The 25539-nt window shown below is 45.9% G+C and overlaps 1 protein-coding gene across 1 annotated transcript in view; it reads left to right on the top strand.

The window, feature by feature from the left end:
* LOC140387619 (uncharacterized) overlaps positions 1–25539 on the top strand; it is a 130527-nt gene that overhangs the window by 42632 nt on the left and 62356 nt on the right. Inside the window, exons 28-40 of the mRNA XM_072470812.1 lie at positions 532–673; positions 2432–2457; positions 4147–4197; positions 8076–8135; positions 8680–8739; positions 15114–15173; positions 16064–16126; positions 16775–16834; positions 17996–18052; positions 20024–20074; positions 20834–20893; positions 22761–22820; positions 24738–24788. Coding sequence (XP_072326913.1) covers positions 532–673; positions 2432–2457; positions 4147–4197; positions 8076–8135; positions 8680–8739; positions 15114–15173; positions 16064–16126; positions 16775–16834; positions 17996–18052; positions 20024–20074; positions 20834–20893; positions 22761–22820; positions 24738–24788 — 801 coding nt within the window. The remainder of the gene's footprint in view (positions 1–531; positions 674–2431; positions 2458–4146; positions 4198–8075; positions 8136–8679; positions 8740–15113; positions 15174–16063; positions 16127–16774; positions 16835–17995; positions 18053–20023; positions 20075–20833; positions 20894–22760; positions 22821–24737; positions 24789–25539) is intronic.

Genomic DNA, 25539 nt, shown 5'->3' with positions numbered 1-25539 from the left:
TTGTATTTAGGTATTTTACATTTAGCTCACAATGACCATTTCTTGGTTTTAAATGCTATCCCCCGGGGCCAGATCGCCCCAGGACCCTGGAGCCCGCCCGCGCCGCCAGTCCCGCCGGTAAGAGAGGTGGTTTAATTCCCACCAGTGGGACAGGCATGACAGCAGCGGGACTTCGGCCCATCACGGGCCGGAGAATCGGCAGGGGGGCCCGCCAACCGGCGGGGCACGAGTACCGCCCCCGCCGAATCTCTGGTGCCGAAGCATTCGGCGGCCGGCGGGGGCGGGATTCACTCCGCCCCCTCGGTGATTCTCCGACCCGGCGGGGGGTCGGAGAATCCTGCCCCTGATTTTCACTTTGAATAACTGTTGATCTATGGAAGAATCGTGAATGGGGAGCACATTTTGTGATTCCATGGCTTACCATAAACATGGATACAATGTCACACAATAATTTGCATAAATAGTTTTAAAATTGACTATGTAATTCAGACATTCTTAGCATCACATGTTGCTTTTTGTTAATCAATATAGGTTGTTATGCAAAGTGCCCTGAGAAAGCTCCTTATTTGGATGAAAATATAATGAAGTGCGTTAAGTTACCTGATTGCACATGTTACTATAATGGAAAGATATTGCAACCAGGCGAAGTGATAAGGACTCACTGTAAAGAATGGTAAAGTAACCATAACAATTCATTTTCTTATTTCACCAATTTCTACTTATGATGTAATCAAATTAGCCACATTGTTTTTCCAATGCCTACTTGTTAGTAACTGACGAGGGTGAGCATTACTCGGGTTGGCGGCTGCAAAGTTTTAGCGCGTCAATTTATGTGACTGGTATTTCTTTCCTATGCATTTGAGGAACTGTTAAGTTCCCGACTGCAAAAGAGGGAAAAGTGATAACGGTTCTGCTTCTACTTTCTATCGCCCTGAGATTTCTAGAGTTTCTGTGGGGATGTGAAAAGTCTTCACCTACAATAGTGCCAGAATTGTGTTGGAATGGATGTGAGGGGAGAAGGACCTAATGGCATTCCTGCCTCACTTCACCCTCGGAATGTTGGTAGGGGGTCCATATGGAGGTGCACCGGAAGCAACCTTTACACCCCCAGCCACATTGGAAGACCTGAGAGGTTTATGAGAAGCCTAAAAACATGTGTGCTATGATTGTACACCTGCTTTCTCAGCAAGCATACATGGTGAACTGGGGGCAAAATCTTGTGAGACTCGGAAAACAAGAATCTCGCCTACGAGATCTCATTCTCCGATTTTCCCCGCTCCTTGCCAGTGACATAACGAGGTTCCTGCCAAAAGGTCGGGATCCTAATTTCAATAGATTTTAATATAATTAGCCGGTCCCCGTGCCTCCCCGCCTCCATACTTTCTCACCACATTTGGAATTCCACAGCGGTGAGGTCTGCACCTTCTTTTCATAAATGGGGACCAGGCAATTCATCAGCAGTTCATCAGCCAGTACTCTGTGCAGAGACTGGACAATTCCACCCGTGTTCTTCTTTCCCCACAAGCGAGTGGCCTTCAATCTCCTGTCTTTGACAGAAGCCAAAAGACCATAAGATAGTGATCAGTACTGCTGCCATAGAATCATAGAATTTACAGTGCAGAAGGAGGCCATTTGGCCCATTGAGTCCGCACCGGCCCCTGAAAAGAGCATCCTACACTAAGCCCACACCTCCACCCTATCCCTGCAACCCAGTAACCTCACCTAATCTTTTGGATACTAAGGGGCAATTAGAGTGGCCAACCCACCTAACTTGCACATCTTTGGACTCTGGGAGGAAACTGCAACACCCGGAGGAAACACAAACAGACACGGGGAGAAAGTGCAAACTCCACACAGTCACCCGAGGCCGGAATTGAACCCGGGACTCTGGAGCTGGGAGGCAGCAGTTCTAACCATTGTGCCATCGTGCCGCTCATAGGTCTCCTGATTTCTAAAGCAGCAGCAATCTATCTGTCCCAGGTTCTGGATATAGAACCATGGCGGGAGCATGTCATCAACATGCTGGTAATGTGAATCCTAAGTTCAGAAGTTAGGGCAGTGTACATTGTGTTTAGTGACCTAACTCAGGCAGGAATAACAGGTGAGTCAGTGAAACTTTTGCATTTGACGCCATCGTTACTGTATACATTACAGAGGAAATATCAGCAACATCTATAAATATTCGATTGGCTACAATTCATTTACAGCAGTAAATCTAATTAAAATAACTAATATTATTTTTGTTAATAAGAATTAGAGCAAATGTTCTTTTTTACCTTCTTATTGTTTTGTCGAGACACATTTATAAAGTCATCCTACAAATGCATTGCATGATTGTATATCTATCATATGAAGGCACTCTCCCGGAGTGGGCTGGGGGTGGGGGGCTTGAGACAGTGATGTGAAATCTTTTATTTCTTCATTTTTGCAGTCACTGCTGGAATGGAATTGTTGAATGTAAGTAATTTATTTTTGTAAACAGTTAAAATGTGTGATATAATAGATCAGTGATTTGCTAAATGCTAGTATCCTTATGTCAACTCATATCAATACAATTGTTAGCAAAACATACAAACTTAATTTTCAAATCAAACTTTAGATCCTGTCCTGGCATATATATATCTGAATGCTTCATAAACAAAATGATTCATGACATTTTAAGAGTGAATGATCCATAGAATCCCTACAATGCAAAAGGAGGGCGTTCAGCCCCTCGAGTCTGCACCAACCCTCTGGAAGAGCACCTTACCTAGGCCCAATTCCCACCCTATCCCTGTAACCCCAAATAGGGGCAATTTGTAACCCCAAATAGGGGCATGGCCAACCTACCTAACCTGCACATCTTTGGGCCGTGGGAGGAAACCGGAGCTCCCGGCGGAAACCCACGCAGACATGGGCCAAGAGTGCAAACTCCACAAAGACAGTCATCCGAGGTCGATATCAAACTGTGCCACCGTGCCACCTCCCAATATCTTGAAACAGGTCTGCAGTGACATCCATATGGGAACTTTCCAGAAAAGTGATTAACTTTACAGTACCAGACATCAGGGGTGGGATCTCTGTCCATTCACGACAGCGAGATTCCCCTGTCCTGCTGCAATGAATGGGAGATTTGACTGAGCATCAAATTCTCCATCCTCGCTGCAGGGATAGCGGGGTGGACTCGCAATGGAGTATCCCGGCCCAGGTAACTGCTGGTATCTGTCTTTGAAAACAGGTCTTCTTTAAACAGTTTGATATGTCTGCAGTTAGCTGGTGAAGTTGTAGGTAGCTCTCACTCTGCTGGCGTGACTTAACACATCAACATTCCAGGGGGAAGTGAACTTTACTCTGTTCATGAAATTACTTCAGTTGCACCTCCATAGTTTCATCTGAAGCCATCCGGAAGCATCTTCGCCTGCAGGTAATTTCCTCCATCTATCTTTTCAATTTGGCCATATTAAAAATTCCCCTTTTCTTTTACTGGCTCCTGACTTCAAAGCAAGGACGGATTGTCCAATGTTTTTTTTGGTAAACTGCCAAAGGGACATATCATCAAAGTGAAAGCTTGTCAAATCCAACAAATTTGGTGAGTTAAAACTCCAAGAATTAAAGAGAGAGGGGAAGCTTTCCAAAGATGACAGTGGGAATTCCAAAGGCACATAAAGACATCCAAGCCATCCTGTAACATAGTAGTCTCAAAAAGTCAGGAAAAGCCTCTTGAATCAAACAGAAGCTGAACGGGCAGGAGAAAGCCAGCCAGAATGTTTGGAGGTTTCCAAACAGAGTTTACAGAGAAAATGGGAAGCTTCCAGACCTATTAAACAACTAGAGTTACTGTCAGTTCCACAATTGTTGACTGATGCCTATGTTCCGTGTACATAAGCAAGTCTCCATGTACAAGCGTCATTTAATTAATTTTGACACCAGGCAATACCAGTCCAGGAGATTGCAACTCAGCGCAAAATAATCCCATCTCCTGTTGGATTTATATCTCAATGGTGTGAGAACGGTAGAAAATGTAAAGGTATCGGAAACTGCAAATAGTCTTTTCAACATGACATTTGCAGCAGGTCCATTTATTCTTATGGTATAACTCAACAGAAATGGTGTGGCAATTTAACTTATAGCCTAGTAGTTTTAACCTTCTTTCTTCTGCTTGAGAAGGTGTTAGCGGGAACAGCACTACAACAATGTACACTACTGCTTCCACACCAGGTGAGTGATTGCTTCTTTCAAGCTACAAACCATTGACAGCAGTTACCTTGTTTCAACAGTTCCCAGATAGTGAAGTCCATTAATTTACACTTGTAGATGTTAAGGCCATAACCACCATAATGACTAGGCTGAAATTTGAATGAGTGTGTGCCAGAGAGCCGAGATGTGATATAATATATTCATTAGCTGCACTACTTTGTGTTTTTCTAAATGGACAATTGCTGATGTCACCAGCTGGTCACATGATACCTTTAGCAGTTTCAAATGTAACAGTTGCCCCACTGACCACGAACCCGCTCCAGCCAACTTAGAACAAACGCAAACTTTCGCAGGTTTTAATCTTCCATTGTGGTATTAATGGACTAAGCATAAATTGTTCTAACACAATGGTTTTGACAAGAGGGCTTAATTTTGTTAACCCAAAATCAATGCTTACGGGAACAAGAGGGAATTCTGACTCCAATTTAACACCTCAAGTTCCAGGCATTCTTTGTCCATCACCCAGTGTGTATGTCACAGTGTGCATGGTAATATTGCCCAGTGGAACTGAACTCAGGCAGTTAATGTTTGGCCTCCAACGTGAACCGGACTCCATTGATTCTGGACTCTGGATAGGTGTAAAACTGATACTTACATTTTTTATTGCGGCCATGTCCTCCACCTTCTTCCTTATTCCCCATTTATTGGGTGAGTGCAAAAGGGGTGGATGTTGCAAAAGTGTGTCTGCATGCATGCAAGCATATATGCAGACATAGACACCATAGAAAGCATCCTATCAGGCTGCATCACAGCCTGGTATGGCAACTGCTCAGCCCAGGACCGCAAGAAACTTCAGAGAGTCGTGAACACCGCCCAGTCCATCACACAAACCTGCCTCCCATCCATTGACTCCATCTACACCTCCCGCTGCCTGGGGAAAGCGGGCAGTATAATCAAAGATCCCTCCCACCCGGCTTACTCACTCTTCCAACTTCTTCCATCGGGCAGGAGATACAGAAGTCTGAGAACACTTACGAACAGACTCAAAAACAGCTTCTTCCTCACTGTCACCAGACTCCTAAATGACCCTCTTATGGACTGATTTCATTAACACTACACCCTGTATGCTTCATCCGATGCCAGTGCTTTTGTAGTTACATTGTATATGTTGTGTTGCGCTATTATGTATTTTCTTTTATTCCCTTTTCTTCTCATGTACTTAATGATCTGTTGAGCTGCTCGCAGAAAAATACTTTTCACTGTACCTCGGTACACGTGACAATAAACAAATCCAATCCAATCCAATGCAATATGGGTGCGTGCTTGTGTGTATGTAAAAATAAACTAACTCTTTTTATTTCATCTTACCTCCAGTCTTCTGTACAAACGATTAATAGAGAATTGGTACATTCCAAATTTAAGGGTTGGGGAAAAGATGCCATCATTTATAAAGAGGGAGATCCAGGGTGGGATTCTCTGCCGGCGTGATTCTCCGTTTTGCTGGCGCCCGGGGTTTCCCGACAGCGTGGGGCTGCCCCACAATGGGAAACCCCATCGACCATCCGGCATAACGGAGAATTCTGCCGGCGCATCGAGGCAGAAATGTGGCGTGGCGGGGCGGAGAATCCGGCCCCAGAATTTTAAAATACACCTTTTTGTTTCTGGGCGGGTAGAGAGTGGGGTGAACAGGGCAGCTTAAATTGATTCCCCTCCTCGCCATGACAAACTGGGGGCTTGTGTGGGATTTATCTAATTTCAATTTGAACAGAGTCCAAATTCAGTGACCAGCCAAATTAGAGATAAAAATAAGCAATTGGAAACCAAAAGAGGTAAACTCAGTGCCTGGAAGTGATTTTAAGAAAAGTCACACACCACAGAAAACTCTTTAAGAGCAACTTGGCAAATTATTTTACAATAATCAGGAGGGTGTGGAAGCACGATACAGTTAAACTCTACCCTCTCTAATGTTGGGGAGATGTCAGATTTTTAACCTGGAATCTACTCAGAAAATACCCCCTGAGGCCCCAAATCCCAAGGCATGGTAAATGCCTTTGGAGAAGTTAGACCTCAATCCCTATCCAGAACAGGTAGATTAATCAGAACTGAACAAGGATTGGAAACCTGTATTTCAAGATAGCTTGGTAGATAGCTGTTCTGCTCCCAGTTCCTCTTTGTTCCTTTAACTTCAGGCTTCCTGGAAATTCCTCGTCATATCTTTAGTTTCTGTAAATAGCTATCCTTTAAGTTTATGGCACTAGTTTTCTTAACTATCACTCCATTGTATGACCTTTCATCAAGCAAAGCTGAGAGAGATGTTTCCTCTTTAGCTGCCTGTTCCCAACTGCTGTAGCTTCCAGCTAAAACTGAAGAACAAACAAAATGTTATTCCCTTCCAAGAGCCTCTAGTTGTAAAGCAACTATATTTACTCTTCACATCATAACTCCCTCTAACACAGTTAGAACTTAACCAATCCCCACACGCACAAGTGCCTTTGCCCAGCATGAATCTAGTTATAGGTCCCAGGCACAGAAATATTAAATAAAACCCACCTAAAACTACACCTTATACCTAAAATGTACCAATACAAATATAAATCCCTTAAAACTACCTTTGTTTTCCTAACACTATGCCTATGTTTCCCTATCCTTCTTCCTGGAGACCGCATTAGAAAAAAATGAAAACAAATGAAATTAAATAGAGTTCATTTCATTTTCACAACAAGAAAACTATATACATATTTTACATATGTTTATATAAAGCTTCATTAAGTTGTCCAACTGATGAATATAAATAAATAATTATATATATAATTCTTTATATTATTATTAATAATGCGACTTATTAATAGAGACATTTCAAATTTAAGGGTTAGGGAAATGAAAGGGAGAAATGAGCAACAAAAATCACCTTTGTTTATGGATGGGTAGAGAGTGGGGGAAATCAGGGCAGTTTAAATTGACTCCCCACCTGCCTGTGACAAATGGTGGCCGGAATTCTCCAGCCATTCGCTGGCGGTGGGATTCTTTGGTCCAGCCGACAGCGCACCCCTGTGGGTTTCCCGGCAGTGTGGGGTTGTTTCAATGGGAATTCCCATTGACAGAGACGGAAACAGAGAACCCCGCCATCAGCGAATGGCACGCCGTCTCCCACTGCCAAAAATGGCGTGGCTGGGAGGCCGGAGAATCCAGCCCAGTATGTCCAGGGGCGTCATTCTCCGCCGGCGGGAGTCTCCGTTTTGCCGGCGCCCGGGGATTTCCCGACGCATGGGGCTGCCCCACAATGGGAAATCCCATTGACCGGCCGGTGTAACGGAGACTCCCGCCGGTGGGTCGGGGCAGAAATGTGGCACGGCGGGATGGAGAATTTCACTCCACATTTGTAGAACATAGAACAAAAAACATAGAACGATACAGTGCAGTACAGGCCCTTCGGCCCACGATGTTGCACCGAAACAAAAGCCATCTAACCTACACTATGCCATTATCATCCCTGATTTCAACTCACTCAAAACCCATTCTTTTACAGAGTCAGAATTGGGCCCAGGGTCGCTCTGGCTCAACAATATTTGTTCTTTTTTTAACCGCATAAATAACAAGATAAACATATTTCCCTTTGTTTCAAGGGAAAAGAAACAAACACAAACATGTGCTGATTTGTCCTGTACCTTGAAATGGTTCCTTTTAAATGTAATCAATGATGCAAATGTTGCCTTGCCACACTCGTATCTGTGTTTGCTTCTGTTATTTCACACGGGAGAACGTTCTCCATCCAGTTATTGCTGTGGTAAAAAGATTTTTCATCATTCTTTGTACTTGACTATCAATAAATAGCCAATTTTTGAAATTCTCAATGCTACAGAATTTGAAAATGGTGTTTCGTTTCTTTTCTTTTTATTCAGAAGCAACAACTACACCAAAAGGAACAACCACAACAGTTATTGAGAAAACTACTACAACCAGTAAGTGGTGCCTTTGTTCAATATTCACCATCAAGTCTGTGTGGTGGTATGTATTAGGGGTAATACGGTACACCAGGAATGCCGAGCAGCTATTGGAGGACAGATGCTGGATCCCGATTGGATCCTCCACCTACTGGGCTCCACCCAGATAGGAGGGATATAAGAACCTGGGTAATCCCCGCAGCTGCATTCTGTGAGTGAGCTGCTGGGGAACGTGTCTGAACAAGTCTGCTCAATAAAGCCTCGATTGAAGTTCTTTACGTCTCGCCTCGTGTGTGATCGATGGTGCTACAGTCTGTTTGCACCAGCTCATTGTTTGGCTCCAATGGAGCTTTCAGGCACTGTCGGTTCATTAACTCAGTTTTTTACATACTTCCTTTTGCACAGAAATGGTTGAAAATCATAATCTCAATCTGCTATTGATTTTGTAAATATCCAGTTTGCAGCAAGGTCAAAAACAGCGGTTTTGAGGTCAAACTATACAGGATTACTGTGGTTTGTATGTTGTGGTGAAGTGGTTTTCATTATTTTCCTTCTCCTTCAGAAGGCTTCACTACAACAGTGAAATCAGCTACAACTGGGTCCACTACTGGCTCCACACCAGGTGAGAGAAGGCTTCTTGTGACAAAAAGTGACAATACAAGTGAAACACCTTGGGCTGGATCTACCAGTCGCATTGCGCCCGAAAAGCAGCGCGGCACAACGCGTCCAGTAGATGCCGGGAGATCCCACTTCGGGGTATACCTGGCTGGCCACAACTCACAAGACTGTGGTGTTGGGTGTTCTAACACACAGAAGAGCCAACACAGTTGCATATGGTACAACACTTGTTTATTTAAACTCACTATTTACAACTTGGTCTTTGCACTCTGCACGTGGGGGGCTCCCTGCTTGTGGTGTTTCAACAGCTCTTTCATGCTTCCTTCTCCCCAGACCTACTGACCTCCAGGTGTCGTGCTCGTGCTTTTTATGTGGTTGGTGTTCTTGTCTGTGATTGGTTGTGGTGTTGTGTACTCTTATTTGCCTGTTAGTGTGTCCATCATGATGTGTGTGTTTGAATATCATGACATCCCCCCTTTTCACAAAGATATGTGCCTACGTGGTAATAAATATGATCGTGACGTGAGTGCATCTAAGAGTGTGTGTGTGTCGTGTGCAGCATGTGTCTATGACGGAACTATGTACATGGGGCGATGTCGAGTGCGTCACATGAATCCAGTTGTACCATAACATAACAGAAATGCGAACGAGAGAAGAAGAAAAAAAATTTTGAACAGTTGTCCAGTCAGACGACATCTGGAACGATAAACAACAACAGGTTATCATGTAAAATTGTCCAACTTATTAAACATATGAACTGTATTATAAGTCCATTCTAATGGGTTTGCGACGAATTCGGGTTGACCGCCTTAAGGGTGGATCAAGAACCACCGGCTGCTGTGCAGGCATGGCCATGGGTGGCGATGGAAAGGGCGTGATGTGCGGCAGCTCCACAAAGTCATCCTCGGAAGCCTGTTGAGGATCTGGCGTGTTGTGTGGCTGTGAACGTGGAAGTCGGCGAAGGGCGCGCCGATTGCGGCGACGCACGGAACCATCCGGCATGCGAACCAGGAACGAGCGGGGAGCCACTTGTCGGAGGACTTCGGCCGGTGCTGACCAGCCACCATACGGTTGATGGACGCGTACTTTGTCTCCGGAGGACAGGGGGGGCAGGTCCGTCGCTCGTGTGTCGTACCGACCTTTCTGGCGATCACGCTGCAGTTGCATGTCCCGAAGAACCGCCTCATGGTCTGTTGTCGGTGCCAGGACGGAAGGTACCGTCGTCCTGAGGGAGCGACCCATTAGTAGCTGCGCTGGCGAGAGGCCCGTGGATAACGGGGCCGATCGATAGGCCAGCAAGGCAAGGTTAAAGTCCGATCCGGCATCAGCCGCCTTGCACAGGAGCCGCTTTGCGATGTGGACACCCTTTTCAGCCTTCCCGTTCGATTGTGGATGCAGAGGGCTGGATGTCACATGAGTGAAACCATATGCTGCGGCAAAGGACGACCATTCACGGCTGGCAAAACAAGGTCCATTGTCTGACATGACAGTCCTTGGAATGCCATGGCGAGCAAACGTTTCCTTGCAGGCCCCAATGACTGCGGACGACGTCAGATCATGGAGAGGCATGACTTCCGGGTAGTTTGAGAAGTAGTCTATAATAACAATGTAATCTCTGCCGAGCGCGTGAAATAGGTCAACACCCACCTTCGCCCAGGGGGACGTCACCATCTCGTGTGGTAGAAGTGTTTCCGGAGGTTGCGCCGGCTGAAACCTCTGACAGGTTGTGCAGTTGAGCACCATGTTGGCTATGTCTTCATTAATACCCGGCCAATATACCGCCGCCCGGGCCCTTCGTCTGCATTTTTCGACACCCAAGTGGCCTTCGTGTAGTTGACGAAGAATCATCTGGCGCACACTGTGTGGAATGACGATCCTATGCGATTTCATAAGGACCCCGTCTATATTGGTGAGATCATCTCGCACATTGTAAAACTGGGGGCACTGCCCTTTTAGCCACCCTTCCGTCATGTGGCGCATCACTCGCTGCAGCAGAGGGTCAGTCGCCGTCTCTGCGCGTATGTGGGCCAGACAAGGATCATCAGCTGGCATATTTGCTGCTGTCAGAGTCACGTGTGCCTCAATTTGACGCACGAACCCCTCCGCATCTGGTGGTGTGCTCACTGCTCGGGAAAGAGTGTCCGCCACTATGAGTTCCTTCCCCGGAGTGTAGATCAGTTCAAAATCGTACCTCCTGAGTTTGAGTAAGATGCGCTGGAGGCGAGGAGTCATGTCGTTCAGGTCTTTGTTAATGATGTTGACCAGGGGGCGGTGGTCAGTTTCGACCGTGAATCGTGGCAGGCCATACACATAGTCGTGGAACTTGTCCAGTCCAGTTAACAAGCCCAGGCATTCTTTTTCGATTTGCGCGTAGCGCTGTTCGGTAGGGGTCATGGCTCGTGAGGCATACGCAACCGGGGCCCATGATGACGTGCTGTCTTTTTGCAGGAGTACCGCTCCAATACCAGATTGGCTGGCGTCTGTTGAGATCTTTGTAGGGCGAGTCGCGTCAAAGAAGGCCAGCACTGGTGCCGTGACCAGTTTGTGCTTGAGCTCCTCCCATTCCTGCTGATGCGACTGGTGCCAGTTGAATTCCGTCGATTTTTTTACGAGATGGCGCATGTTTGTTGTATGAGAAGCCAGGTTGGGAATGAACTTCCCAAGGAAGTTGACCATGCCCAGGAATCTTAAGACAGCCTTCTTGTCAGCCGGTCGTGGCATGGCTGTGATGGCGCTAACCTTGTCTGCATCGGGACGGACCCCGGACCTTGAGATGTGGTCCCCGAGGAATTTCAGCTCCGTCTGGCCGAAAGCACACTTCGCACGGTTGAGACGCAGGCCATTTTGCCGTATGCGGGTGAAGACACGTCGAAGACGATGCATGTGTTCCTGCGGAGTGGTGGACCAAATGATGATATCGTCCACATATACACGTACCCCTTCGATGCCTTCCATCATCTGCTCCATAATGCGGTGGAATACTTCAGATGCCGAAATGATGCCGAATGGCATCCGGTTGTAGCAGAATCTGCCAAAAGGGGTGTTGAATGTGCATAGTCTTCGGCTGGCCGGGTCCAGTTGGATCTGCCAGAATCCTTTGGACGCATCCAATTTAGTGAATATGTTGGCTCGCGCCATCTCGCTGGTGAGGTCTTCTCGTTTTGGGATGGGATAGTGTTCCCGCATGATGTTGTTGTTCAGATCTTTTGGATCTATACATATACGGAGCTCGCCAGAGGGCTTCTTTACACAGACCATGGAGCTGACCCATGGCGTGGGCTCCGTGACCTTGGATAGGACCCCTTGGTCCTGAAGAATCTGCAGTTGTGCCTTGAGGCGGTCTTTGAGAGGCGCAGGAACCCTGCGAGGTGCGTGAACGACAGGGATGGCGTCCGGTCTGAGTCGAATCTTGTACGTGTGTGGCAATGTCCCCATGCCTTCAAAAACCTCCTGGTTGTGAGCGAGGAGGGAATGGAGATTCGCGTGGAACTCAGCATCCGGGAAGTCGGATATCTCATCTGGAGAGAGAGACATGATGCGCTGTACCAGGTGAAGGACCTTACACGCTTGTGCGCCCAGTAACGAGTCCTTTGATGAGCCCACAACTTCGAAGGGGAGTGTGGCCGTGTACCTCTTGTGAGTCACCTGTAGCTGGCAAGATCCTACGGACGGGATAACGTTCCCGTTATAGTCAACCATCTTAAGCCGGGATGGTGTGATGAGTGGTTTGACCTTCATGGCCTGGACTGCAGAGTAAGCAATCAGGTTGGCGGATGCGCCGGTGTCCAGACGGAAGGCGACGCGCGATCGGTTGACCGTCAGGGTGGCACACCACTCATCGTCTGGATTGATGGCATTGACCTTGTTGACATCAATGACGGCAACTCTGAAGTCATCCTGGTCATCTGCATCACTTAACTGGAAGTCTTGATGCGTGGGCTGGACGGTCCTGACTCGTGTGCGAGGTTGTCGAGGATGCGCCGGATCCATGGGTTGAGCCGCACGACAGCGGGCTGCGTAGTGGCCTATCATGGCACATCTGTTGCACTGTTGGTATTTTGCAGGACATTGCCCTTTTAAGTGTAGACCTCCACACTTGCTGCACGTCATGACGTCACGGCGTTCGTTGCGCCACTGCGCATGCGCAGTGCGATCTTGCGGTGGGCGCGCCTGCGCAGTGCGTCCCTCGTTGTGGCCGTTATTCTTGGCGCGCACCTGCGCGGGAGACCGCGAAAAGCGCGGGAAGCGGCCGCTGTCGTCCGGGCCGTGGGGCGGGAAGAAATCGACGGCCTGGATGCGTTCGACGTCGTGGGCGGCCTGGCTTGCCGATTCGACGGCTGGGGACCCCCTCCGTGCCAACTCGGACGCCTGAAATCGGGCAAAACGGCAGGTCGCATTTTCATGGAGGACACAGGCTTCCACAGCAGACGCTAAGGTGAGGCTCTTTATTTTAAGAAGCTGCTGGCGTAGGCCACTGGAGGCAACGCCAAAAACAATCTGGTCCCTGATCATGGACTCTGTGGTGGTGCCGTAACCGCAGGACTGCGCTAGAATCCGGAGGTGCGTCAAAAAGGGTTGAAAAAGCTCCTCCTTACCTTGCAGGCGTTGCTGAAAGATGTATCTTTCGAAAGTTTCGTTTACTTCAGTTTGAAAGTGCTGGTCCATTTTGAGGATGACCGTGTCATATTTGGCCTGGTTTTCGCCTTCCTCGAACACCAGTGAATTAAAGACATCATTTGGGTGGGGGCCTGCGTAGAAGAGGAGCATTGCAATCTTCGAATCATCCGAGACATTCTGTTTTTCGGTGGCACGGATGTACAGGTCAAATCGCTGCCTGTAGAGCTTCCAGTTGGTGCCTAGGTTCCCCGTGACTTGCATCGGCTGCGGTTTGCCGGTGTGGTCCATGTCCAGAATGGCAGGTTGGTAGGCAGGTATCGATCCACTCCTGTACCATGTGGTGTTGGGTGTTCTAACACACAGAAGAGCCAACACAGTTGCATATGGTACAACACTTGTTTATTTAAACTCACTATTTACAACTTGGTCTTTGCACTCTGCACGTGGGGGGCTCCCTGCTTGTGGTGTTTCAACAGCTCTTTCATGCTTCCTTCTCCCCAGACCTACTGACCTCCAGGTGTCGTGCTCGTGCTTTTTATGTGGTTGGTGTTCTTGTCTGTGATTGGTTGTGGTGTTGTGTACTCTGATTTGCCTGTTAGTGTGTCCATCATGATGTGTGTGTTTGAATATCATGACAAAGACGTCATGATGTGAATTCCAGCCATTGTGGGTGGGATCACTTTCTGGGAAATCTGCATATTAGAGTGAAACAGCTCGTCTCACTCAAATATGTGTCCCCAAGCTCTAAACAAGGCCTGGGATCTAACTCCCTAGCCTTGGAGGCCTCGGGTGAGTGCCGTTCAGTACTGGTCTCCAAAAATGAGGGCCAGGCAGAATGGCACTCGGGGGGGGGGGGGGGGGGTCCAAAGGGATTGGGAGTCCCAAGGTGCATGCTCTCTGGGCAGGGTTGTACCTTTCCATAACTGGTGCCACCTGGACACTCTGTCTGTGCCACCTGGGTGCCAGCTGGCACTGCCAAGGTGTCTAGGTAATACTTCCAGTTGGAAGGGGCACTGACAAGGAGGCAAGCTGGCATTTTTTGCATGGTGGTGATTACACCAGGGTGTGCCCTGCGAGGGTTTGGGGCGACCCGGGAACCCCCTTATAGTGAGTTGGTGCCGGGGGGGGGGGGGGGGGGCGGTGGGGGGGGGGGGGGGGGTTCAGGGGTTACATTGGGGGCTCGAGAAATTGGGACACCATGTAAAAATGATGAGCAGAGCTCCTCAGTCCTGCAAACGAGGCTACGTGCAGCCTCGTCGGGGAGTTCCCCACTGAGGCCCCCAATCTACCCAGATGGGCATGGATAGCGGGGTGTTTCTTGGCGCTCTGAGCTAATCTTGCGCTCCGAGACTCTGTTCCCATTCAGTTATAGCCCACCCATTATCTTTTTTCAGCACTGACTAGAAATGCATGACTTCATCATTTTTAGATTCTCTGACCTTTTTTCCAGATTAAGAGAAATGGATGGGTTTTTCACTGTTTGAGTGAAAATAGAATGTTCATGCAGCTGAGGAGAAATGCTGGGTGCCTGAATGATGCCAATAGGGCGCTGTTCTCAAATTCACCTCTGGAGGCAATGTCAGTCCATTAGCTTAGTCTTGTAGATTCTTCCTTTTGGCTGGTAATATTGAATAATTAGTACTGCAGATAATTTTTAAAACATCATGTTTGCATAAAAGCCAATAAAATAGACTGCCAGTGCAACACTACTATACTTTAGGGTGTAATATAGTGGATTTGATTGTGATTCCTATTCTTCAGAAGTGACCACTACAACAGTGACACCAGCAACAACCAGCTCTACTACCATCTCCACACCGGGTAAGTGGTGACTTCTTTTGGTATACAGAAACCAAACCCGTGACACAAACCGTCTGGTTTCAACAACTTTCAGATACTTAGCCCATAAATTACAAAGCAAATTGGTGTTGTTATTAGGTTCCGACAAGAACCCAAATCTTTTGTTAAAACCCTGCCTAAAATCTGTAAGTTGCATTTGGTAAAACTGTAAGGATATGTCACTGCACGATAGGAGTGATAACACCGATCAGTAGACAGCTTTTATGGTTAAACAAACTTGAGGTTAAACAGAGAATTAACCACATCGTCAACAAAGAAACAGCTTTACAGTTAATAATTACAACATCTTAACTTGCTTCCTGAAAGCTTCTACATTGCAATTAAGCAAGCCCAAATACTTTAAATATCACACATGAATAAGGTTAACTAACAGGCTTTACTTATCTTGATACGGTCGTTGGGAGAGCGATATCTTGGTGGAACTAAACTGAACCCTGTCTGTCCAGCTAGCTGTTTTCGAAGCAACTGATAAAGCTGGCCCGTTGATGGTGATACTCTAGTTTTTCAAACAAATTGCAGTTGATTTATGTCACGTCAAGTCAAAGGATTCTTCTTCAGTCATGATGGGATTGTAAATGTTCTTTGCTTTTCATCTTTCTCCAGTATTTTGAAATAGTGTTCCTGAAGTACAGCCAAATATGCAAATACTGCCTTTACCTCCCATGTTTGCATTTGCTCTTTTGACGTGAAGGGAAGAGACATTAGTTGAGTGTGTTATCACTGTCAGAAAATACACTTCTTCATTCATTTTACTTCAGTCTCAAAACAATTGCTTTGCAAAGGAATTGTCAATGTTCCAGGATTTGAAATTGGAGTTTGATAGTTTTGAGTTTTTTTCTTCCTTTTTTCAGAAGTAACCACTACACCAAAAGGAACAAGCACCGCAACTGTTATTGGTGAAACTACAACAACAGGTAAGTAATGTCTTCAACATTAAGTCCATTCAAACCAGTGCCCTTTTACCAAATCCAACTTTCAGGCTGTGTCACTATATTTGTGAAATCGTGTCAGCAATTCCTTTTCAATTGAAAATTTAAAAGCATCTCAACTTCAGATAGGTTTTTCAATGTCACATTTGCAAAAATTGAAGTTGAACAACAAAATGGTGGGAGTCAGCAAAAATAATTAGGTATTTAACTTGTATTGGAGTGGCTTGCCATTAGATTCTTTTATCTTATAAAAGGGATCCACAGTGAAGCCACCTACAACTGAATCCACTACTGGATATATACCAGGCAAGTGATGGCTTTGTTCGGAAGTAGCAAAAAAAAAAAGTCAACTTGATTCAACAAGTCCCACGGATAAGAAATCCATTCACCTCTTCTAGATAATCAGCCCTTTCTTTTCAAAGGAAAATGGTTCAAATGCCTTTGATTGATAGCGTGTTCCTGTTGGTACGTTTTACTTGTCTATTCTGAAGGAATAGTTAAAACATCAATTCAAAAGATTTTTCCTCATTCATTGTACTTTAACAAATGATATAACCTGCTGGGGAAGCTCTTTTAATTCTGCATAATTTGAAGTTTTCTGTAATGATGATCAATGTCTTCATTTTTGTTCAGAAGTGATAACAACACCAAAAGCTACTACCACAGCTGTTATATCTGAAACGACGACAACAGGTAAGAGATATTTTCTTTCAATATTCACCAGCAAGTCTGTTCACACTTTCCTCATGTTCACTGGTTGTGCTGGAGCGAGCTCATACAGCTGATGGGTGGGCTGTGGCCAGAGGGCACCTGGGGGGAATGATCTTGAGGGACACTCATATGACCTGTGGCCCTAATTTCACAGTGGGCAATCAGCGACATTCGCAGCTGCATGGCTGCCTTGTGCGCTGCAGCAATGGTACTCTGTGCCCGTCAAACCCGACCCCACAGCTCATCTCCTGGCCACCCCTGCTACTCCCCCGACTCTGGCAGAAGCCCCTGGCCAGCAGCACAACTGTTAGCAAACTATGGCGATGGTGGACACTTTCTGTACCCCCTCTTCTCTCCCTCAGCAATCATGATGCCAGTTTCACGATTATTTGAGGCACAAGTGAACCACCCCTTCAGGAACTCGGCCCATCGGAGGCGGAGCTTCGGAAAGGCTCCGGAGAATACTGGATCGTCCCCGCCAATGACATGCAAACGGTGTTTGCTATACCAGCGTCCGGACCGCATTGACACTGCTGTCGAGGTGACGGAGATTTGCGATTTGGCGTGAAATCGGCGCCCGCCGGGATTTTGGCGTTGGAACCAATTCTCCGCTCAATAGCATATCACAATTTCATCGCAAGCCAACGGCGATCCCGCCCATTGAGTCCGTGTTTGTGTACAACTCTATCTCTCTTAGAGTTTACTTGCGTCCCAAAATGTACTGAACATTTTTGAAAATGCCTTGACATTTAAATGAAATATAAAATATGAATTTTAGGTATGTGGTGATACACTGCACAGTTTTAAATTCCCACAGAATTATTATTGTATCTTGACAAAGGATGATCCTCATGATGTTGTAGTGATAATATTTTTTCCTTTCTTCTTTGGTCCAGTAGCTTGTAATAATTATTTTGAAACGCAACAGATAATGCAAATATTGCTTTTGCCTTGCTGTTGCTCATGTTCTGTTTGATGGATAGACAGCTAGTACATCATTAATAGTGCTCTAATTGAAGAAAACCTTTTTCTCACTCTTTGTACTCTCGCGGTAATAAAATAATCGCCCGGTCGAATTCTCAATTCAGTGGGATTTGAAATTGGAGTTCAATGGTTTTGACTGTATTTCTTGTTCTTCAACAGGGATCACTACAACAGTGAAACCACCTACAACCGAGTCCACTACTGGCTCCACACCAGGTGAGTGACGGCGCCTTTCGATATGCAGTAGCAAGACCAATTACAAACGGCATTGCGTTCCCAGACAAGGGAATCCATTCCTTCACAGTTTTAGAAACTTAGGCCATTTCTTCCAGAGTGATCAAGTTGAAAAGAAACATTTGCATGTGTTACGGTATGGCAGGTAGTAATGGCTGGGCTGACCAAATCCCAATGGGAAACCTGGTCAAGTTATCACAACAATTTGCTGTTTGTATTTTATTGATAGAAAATATGTGCACCAATGTCAGAAGTAAAGATTCCAATACCACTTTTGGAGATTTTAAAAAGGTTAAAATATTAAATTTAAACATTTATTAACAACATTTTTTAAAAATTAACATGCAAAACTTACAGTTACAGACTGAGTCAGGCAACATTGACAGAAATATTTTTACATAGCTAGACTGACAAATAAACACCCTTTTCCAGGCAAAGTCCCTATAGTTTCTTAATCTGTAAAAGGTGCAGTAATATTACCACAAGGTATCTTTGAACACATTTTTTTCAAGCTTCTTTAAAAGGTATGTTGTCCAGAATATACAAGTTCTTTCTTGTTGTCCAGAATATACAAGTTCTTTCTTGTTGTCTTGATGGCCATTATGTTCAGCAAATTAAAATTCTTAAAGTTACTTTATAAATGTCTGAACTTTACCAGTTTTAAATCTTCCTTTCATTTCTCATTGAAATTCAATAGCTAAATATTCAACTCCTCACTTATCACTTAATGCAAATTCGATTCATTTTGCATTTACTTGTATTCCACCTACATTTTTATTAACCTGTTGGATGCAGTTTATCTGTTTCACCAACCCTACCACAATTGGAAACCCCTACACTTCTGATCTTCTCAATAATGCCATCTCCATCTCCAATCCCCCCATCATGACCTATCTAATCTCTCCAGATCCTGTCTCTGATTTATTTCTGACCTTCCATGACCCCGGCTTACTCGAGGTTCGCTGGCTCCATACTCCAATTACCTTCTGTTTGATCTCCCTAATCTTTCCTGGCTCCAAGCGATCTTTTCTTCAACCTCTCCTCAACACACAAATCTTCCCCTATGCCAGACTCTGACCTTCCTCTTCATCTCACGCTTACTGGACTCCTCCAATTTATCTGGCTCAGGACTTTGATCTTCATCCTGCCGCGATCTCCCCTCCCTCCCTCTCCACACAACATAACCCTCCCAATCTCACTGCCTTCCTAATTTTTTCCTGTCTTATTGAGTGCTATTTGCTGCCAGTGACTGGTGAGATGTTTCATAGACTCTTAGGAAGAGGAGGCCATTTAGCCCATCGAGTCTGAACTGCCCTTGGAAAGTGAACCCTACTAAACCCATGCCACCACTGTATTCCAGAAACACACTAACCCCACCTAACCTTTGCGACACTAAGGGGCAATTTGGCATGTCCAGTCCACCTAACCTGCACATCTTTGGACTGTGGGAGGAAACCGGAGCACCCGCAGGAAACCCACACAGTCATAGGGAGAAAATGCAAACTCGACACAGTCTCCCGCGGCCAGAATTGATCCCAAGTTCCTGGAGCTGTGAGGCACCAGTGCTAACCACTGTGCCACCGTACCGACCCAAAGCTGCAAAACTCGACAGCAGCGAGTCTCTCAAATTGGCTGACTGGCTATCTCTGGTGGAGACAGGGACGAAAACCTCCTCCCATTAATAAGTCCATTCCCTCACCTCTTACAGACAATCTGTCCTTTCTTTTCAAAGGAAAATGGTTGAAATGCTTAAGATTGATCGCGTGGTCCTGTTGGTACTTTTTACGTGGCAATTGTGACGAAAATGAAACTCATTATTATCGTCATTAAAAAATAATTTTTCTTTTTCATTGTTATTTAAGAGTAATGTTGTAACCTGCTGGGAGTTCTTGAATTATTCTGCATAATTAGGAGTTTTCTGTAATGATGATCAATGTATTACTTTTTATTCAGAAGTGATAACTACACCAAAAACTACTGCCACAGCTGAAACGACTACGACAGGTAAGTGATATTTTCTTTCAATATTCACCAGCAAGTCTGTTCACACTTTCCTCGTGTTCGCTGGTTGTGCCGGAGCGTGCCCATACAACTGATGGGTTGGCAGCGGCCAGTGGTCACCGAGGGGAGTGGTCTGGGGGGGGACCCATATGACCAGTGCCCCTAACTTCAGAGTGGGCAGTCAGCGTTGTGCGCATCAGCATGGCTGCCTTGTTTGCTGTGGCAATGGTGCTCTGTGCCAACCAACCCCGACCCCACAGCCCATCTCCTGGCCACCTCCGCTCCACTCCTGGACCCTGGCAGAAACCCCCACATCCAGCAGCACAACTGACAGCAAACTATGGCGATGATGGAAACTTTCTGTTCCCCATCTCTCTCCCTCAGCAGCCATTACATTGGTTTCACGATTTTTAGAAGCACAAATGAACCGTGCCATCGCGATCTCAGCACTAAGGACACGGAGCATCGGGGCGGCGCTAGAGAATACCGGGTCAGCCCCGCTAATGACAGGCAAACGGTGTTCACTACACCTACGTTACGGGCTGCATTGACACCGCTATCAAGGTGACGGAGGTTTGTGATTTTGCGTGAAATCGGCTCCCGCCGGGATTTTGGCGTTGGAACCCATTCTCCGCAATCACAAATCGCCATTTCGGCGACAGCCAGCTTAGATCCCACCCATTGAGTCCGTGTTTGTGTACACCCCCATCTCATAATTAGAAGTTTTCTATGATGATGATCAATGTCTTCCTTTTTGTCCAGAAGTGATAACTACACCAAAAGCTACTACCACAGCTGTCATATCTGAAAAGACTACAACAGGTAAGTGATAGTTTCTGTCAATATTTACCAGCAAGTCTGTTCACAATTTCCCCATGTTCACTTTTCAGGCAATGTTAATCCAGTCCAGTATTGTAGACACTTCCTCTTAAGCAGAAATAGTTGAAAATATAAAGATATCCAAACCGACAGTTTTGTGAATGTTACCTTTGAAATAAAACCAATGAAGTGGTCTTATGGTGAAACTCTACTGGAATAGTTGCCTATTCAGATTCTAGTTCATGTTATTGTCCTTCAGGAGGGGTCACTACTAAAGTGAAACCAACTCCAATCAGGTCCACCACTGGTTCCTCATCAGGTGAGTGATGGCTTCTTTTGCTATGCAGTAGCAAGACCAATGTCCAAAGCCAACTTGATTCAAGAACTCCCAGACAGTGGAAGGACATTATTCCACTCCCTGTAGATATTTAACCCTTTCATTCAAGAGTAAACTGGTCAAAAATTAACTACCTGATTGAAATTAGATCAGAATGTGAGCATGATGAGAAATATTGGACGGGATTCTCCGTTTCTGAGACCAAGTGTTGATGCCGGTGCAGAATCCGTGCACGTTCACAACAGCAAAACTGGCGCCGACCCTGAATCAGCAACTGTGGAGGGGCCAGGACTGCGCTATGTGGAACACAGCCAATTCCAATGAAAAACGGTGTGGGATTTGCCTGTTCTGTGATTGAATCTCAGGGGGCTGACAAGCTACAGCCGCATATGCACACTTCACTGCTCACTCACACCATCCCAGCCTACAAGATGGCACTGGTTGTGCTGGGGCGCGCCCATGTAGCTGATGTGTTGGCTGTGGCCAGAGTGCACTGAGGGGTTTGATCAGGCGGGACACTAATATGGCCTGCGCCCTTAACCTCACAGTGGGGAGTCAGCGGCATGCGCAGCTGCATGGCTCCATTGTGCGCTGCAGCAATGGTGCTCTGTACCCCTCAACCCTGACGCCACAGCCCTGCTCCTTGCCACCCCCCAAAACACACCCTGGCCCTGGCTGAACCCCCCACATCCAGCGGCACAACTGTCAGCAAACTACGGCGATGTTAGACACTTGCTGTATCCCCTCTCTCTCCCTCAGCAGCCATGACGCCGGTATAACAATTTTAAAAAGCGCATGTGAACAGCGCGTTGGGAACTTTGCTCATCGAAAGTGGAGCACCGCGGAGGCGCCGGAGACTAATGGGTGGACCCCGCTGATGACATGCAAATGCTCTTTATTATACGTGTCCTCCAGACCGCATTGACACCACTGCCGAGGTGACGGAGAATTGCGATTTGGCGTGATATCGGCTCCAGCTGCAATTTTGGCACGGAACCTATTCTCTGCCCAATCACATTTCGCAGTTTTGCCGTCAGCCATGGAGATCCCACACATTGAGTCCGTGTTTCTGTCCACTTCTATCCCTCTTAAACTTTGCTTGTGTTGCAAAATGTACTGAACATTTTTGAAAATGCCTGACGTTTAAATGAAATATAAAATATGAATTTTAGGTAGGTGGTGATACTCTGCATAGTTTTAAATTCACAAAGAATTATTATCGTGTCTTGACAAAGGATGATCCTCACGACATTGTATTGATAATATTATTTCCTTTCTTTAAGTTGCAGTAGCTTGCAATAGTTATTTTTAATTGCAACCGACAATGCAAATATTGCTTTTGCCTTGCTTTTTCCCATGTTCTGTTTGATGGAAAGAAAGCTGGCACATAATTAATACTGCTGCAATTAAGGAAACCTTTTTTCTCATTCTTTGTACTCACGCAATAATAAAATAACTGCCCTGTGGAATTCTCAATTCAGTGGAATTTGAGATTGGAGTTCAATGGTTTCGAATGTTTTTCTTGTTTTTCAGCGGGGGTCACTACAACAGTGAAACCAACTGCAACCCAGTCCACGACTGGCTCCACACCAGGTTAGTGATGGTGTCTTTCGATGGGCAGTAGCAAGACCATTGACAAACGGCATTGTGCTCCCAGACAAGGGAATCCATTCCTTCATAGTTTTAGAAATTGCAACCATTTCATCCAGAGTGATCAGGTTGAGAACAAACATTTGCCTGTGTTACGGTATGGCTGGTAGTAATTACTGGGCTGACCAAATCCCAAAGGGAAAACTGGTCAAGTTATCACAACAATTTGCTGTTTGTATTTTATTGATATAAAATATGTGTACAAATGTCAGAAGTAAAGATTCCAATACCACTTTTGGAGATTTTGAATATATTAAAATATTAAATTAAAACATTTGTTAACAAAATAAATAAAAAATAAACATGCAAAAATTACAGTTACGGAGATAAACTGAGTCTGAGAACAGTTGCAGAACAATTTCTACATAGCTAAACTAAAAAATAAACACCCTTTTCCAGGCTACAGTCCCGATAGATTCTTAATCTTCAGAAATTGCGGTAAAAGTACCACAAGGTATCTTTAAACCAATTGTTCTCAACCTTCTTTAAAAGGTATGTTCCCCAGAATATACAAGTTCTTTATTGTTGTCTTGGTGGCCATTACTTTCAGCAAAGTAAAGTTCATACGTTACTTTATAAATTTATGAACTTTACCAGTTTCAAATCTTCCTTTCATTTCTCTTTGAAATTGAACAGCTAAATATTCAACTCCTCACTTATCACTTAATGCAAATTCCGACACATTTTACATTTACTTGTATTCCACCTAGATTTTCACTAACCTGTTGGATACATTTTAACTGTTTCACCAACCCCCCACGATTTGAAAACCCGACACTTCTGATCTCCTCAATAATGCCATCTCCAATCCCCCCATCATGACTCCTCTAATCTCTTCAGATCCTGCCTTTGATTTACTTCTGACGTCCCATGACCCCGGCTTACTCGACGTCGGTTGGCTCCAAACTCCAGTTACCTTCTGTTTGATCACCCTAATCATTCTTGCCTCCAGAACAACCTTATCCTCTCCCTCTCCTCAACACACAAATCTTCCCCTATGCTAGACTCTGACTTTCCTCTCCATCTCACTCTTACTGTCCTCCTCCAATTTCTCTGGCTCCGGACTTTGATCTTCATCCTGATGTGATCTCCCCTCCATCCTTTTCCACACAACCTAACCCTCCCAATCTCCCTGCCTTCCTAATTTTTGAGGCTCATTGAGTGCTATTTGCTGCCAGTGCCTGGTGAGAGGTATCATAGAATCTTAGGAATTACAGAGCAGAAGGAAGCCAGTCAGCCCACTGGTCTGAACGGCCCTTGGAAAGTGCACCCTACTAAACCCATGCATCCACCGTATTCCAGAAACACACTAACCCCACCTAACCTTTGCGACACGACATGGCAATTTTGCATGGCCAATCCACCTAACCTGCACATCTCTGGACTGTGGCAGGAAACCCACACAGACATGGGGAGAAACTCCACACAGTCACCCGAGGCCAGAATTGAACCCAGGCCCCTGGAGCTGTGGGGCACCAGTGCTAACCACTGTGCCACTGTACCGACCCAAAGGTGCAAAGCTCGACAGCAGCGAGTCTCTCGAACTGGTTAAATGGCTATCTCTCGTGCAGACAGGGACAAAAGATCCCTCCCATTAATAAGTCCATTCCCTCACCTCTTACAGATAATCAGTCCTTTCTTATCAAAGGAAAATGCTTAAGATTGATCGCGTGGTCCTGTTGGTACATTTTACGTGGCAATTGTGAAGAAAATGAAACTCGTTATTATCGTCATTAAAAAATAATTTTCCTTTTTCATTGTTATTTAAGAGTAATGTTGTTAGCTGCTGGGCAAGCTCTCTTAATTCTGCATAATTTGGAGTTTTCTGTAATGATGATCAATGTATTACTTTTTATTCAGAAGTGATAACTACACCAAAAACTACTGCCACATCTGAAACGACTACGACAGGTAAGTGATATTTTCTTTCAATATTCACCAGCAAGTCTGTTCACACTTTCCTCGTGTTCGCTGGTTGTGCCGGAGCGTGCCCATACAACTGATGGGTTGGCAGCGGCCAGTGGTCACCGAGGGGAGTGGTCTGGGGGGGGACCCATATGACCAGTGCCCCTAACTTCAGAGTGGGCAGTCAGCGTTGTGCGCATCAGCATGGCTGCCTTGTTTGCTGTGGCAATGGTGCTCTGTGCCCGCCAACCCCGACCCCACAGCCCATCTCCTGGCCACCTCCGCTCCACTCCTGGACCCTGGCAGAAACCCCCACATCCAGCAGCACAACTGACAGCAAACTATGGCGATGATGGAAACTTTCTGTTCCCCATCTCTCTCCCTCAGCAGCCATTACATTGGTTTCACGATTTTTAGAAGCACAAATGAACCGTGCCATCGCGATCTCAGCACTAAGGACACGGAGCATCGGGGCGGCGCTAGAGAATACCGGGTCAGCCCCGCTAATGACAGGCAAACGGTGTTCACTACGCCTGCGTTACGGGCTGCATTGACACCGCTATCAAGGTGACGGAGGTTTGTGATTTTGCGTGAAATCGGCTCCCGCCGGGATTTTGGCGTTGGAACCCATTCTCCGCAATCACAAATCGCCATTTCGGCGACAGCCAGCTTAGATCCCACCCATTGAGTCCGTGTTTGTGTACACCCCCATCTCATAATTAGAAGTTTTCTATGATGATGATCAATGTCTTCCTTT

This window comes from Scyliorhinus torazame, chromosome 13 (genome assembly GCF_047496885.1).
Source record: "Scyliorhinus torazame isolate Kashiwa2021f chromosome 13, sScyTor2.1, whole genome shotgun sequence".
Taxonomy (NCBI): Eukaryota; Metazoa; Chordata; class Chondrichthyes; order Carcharhiniformes; family Scyliorhinidae; genus Scyliorhinus; species Scyliorhinus torazame.
This window is presented reverse-complemented; position numbering and strand designations above follow the sequence as displayed.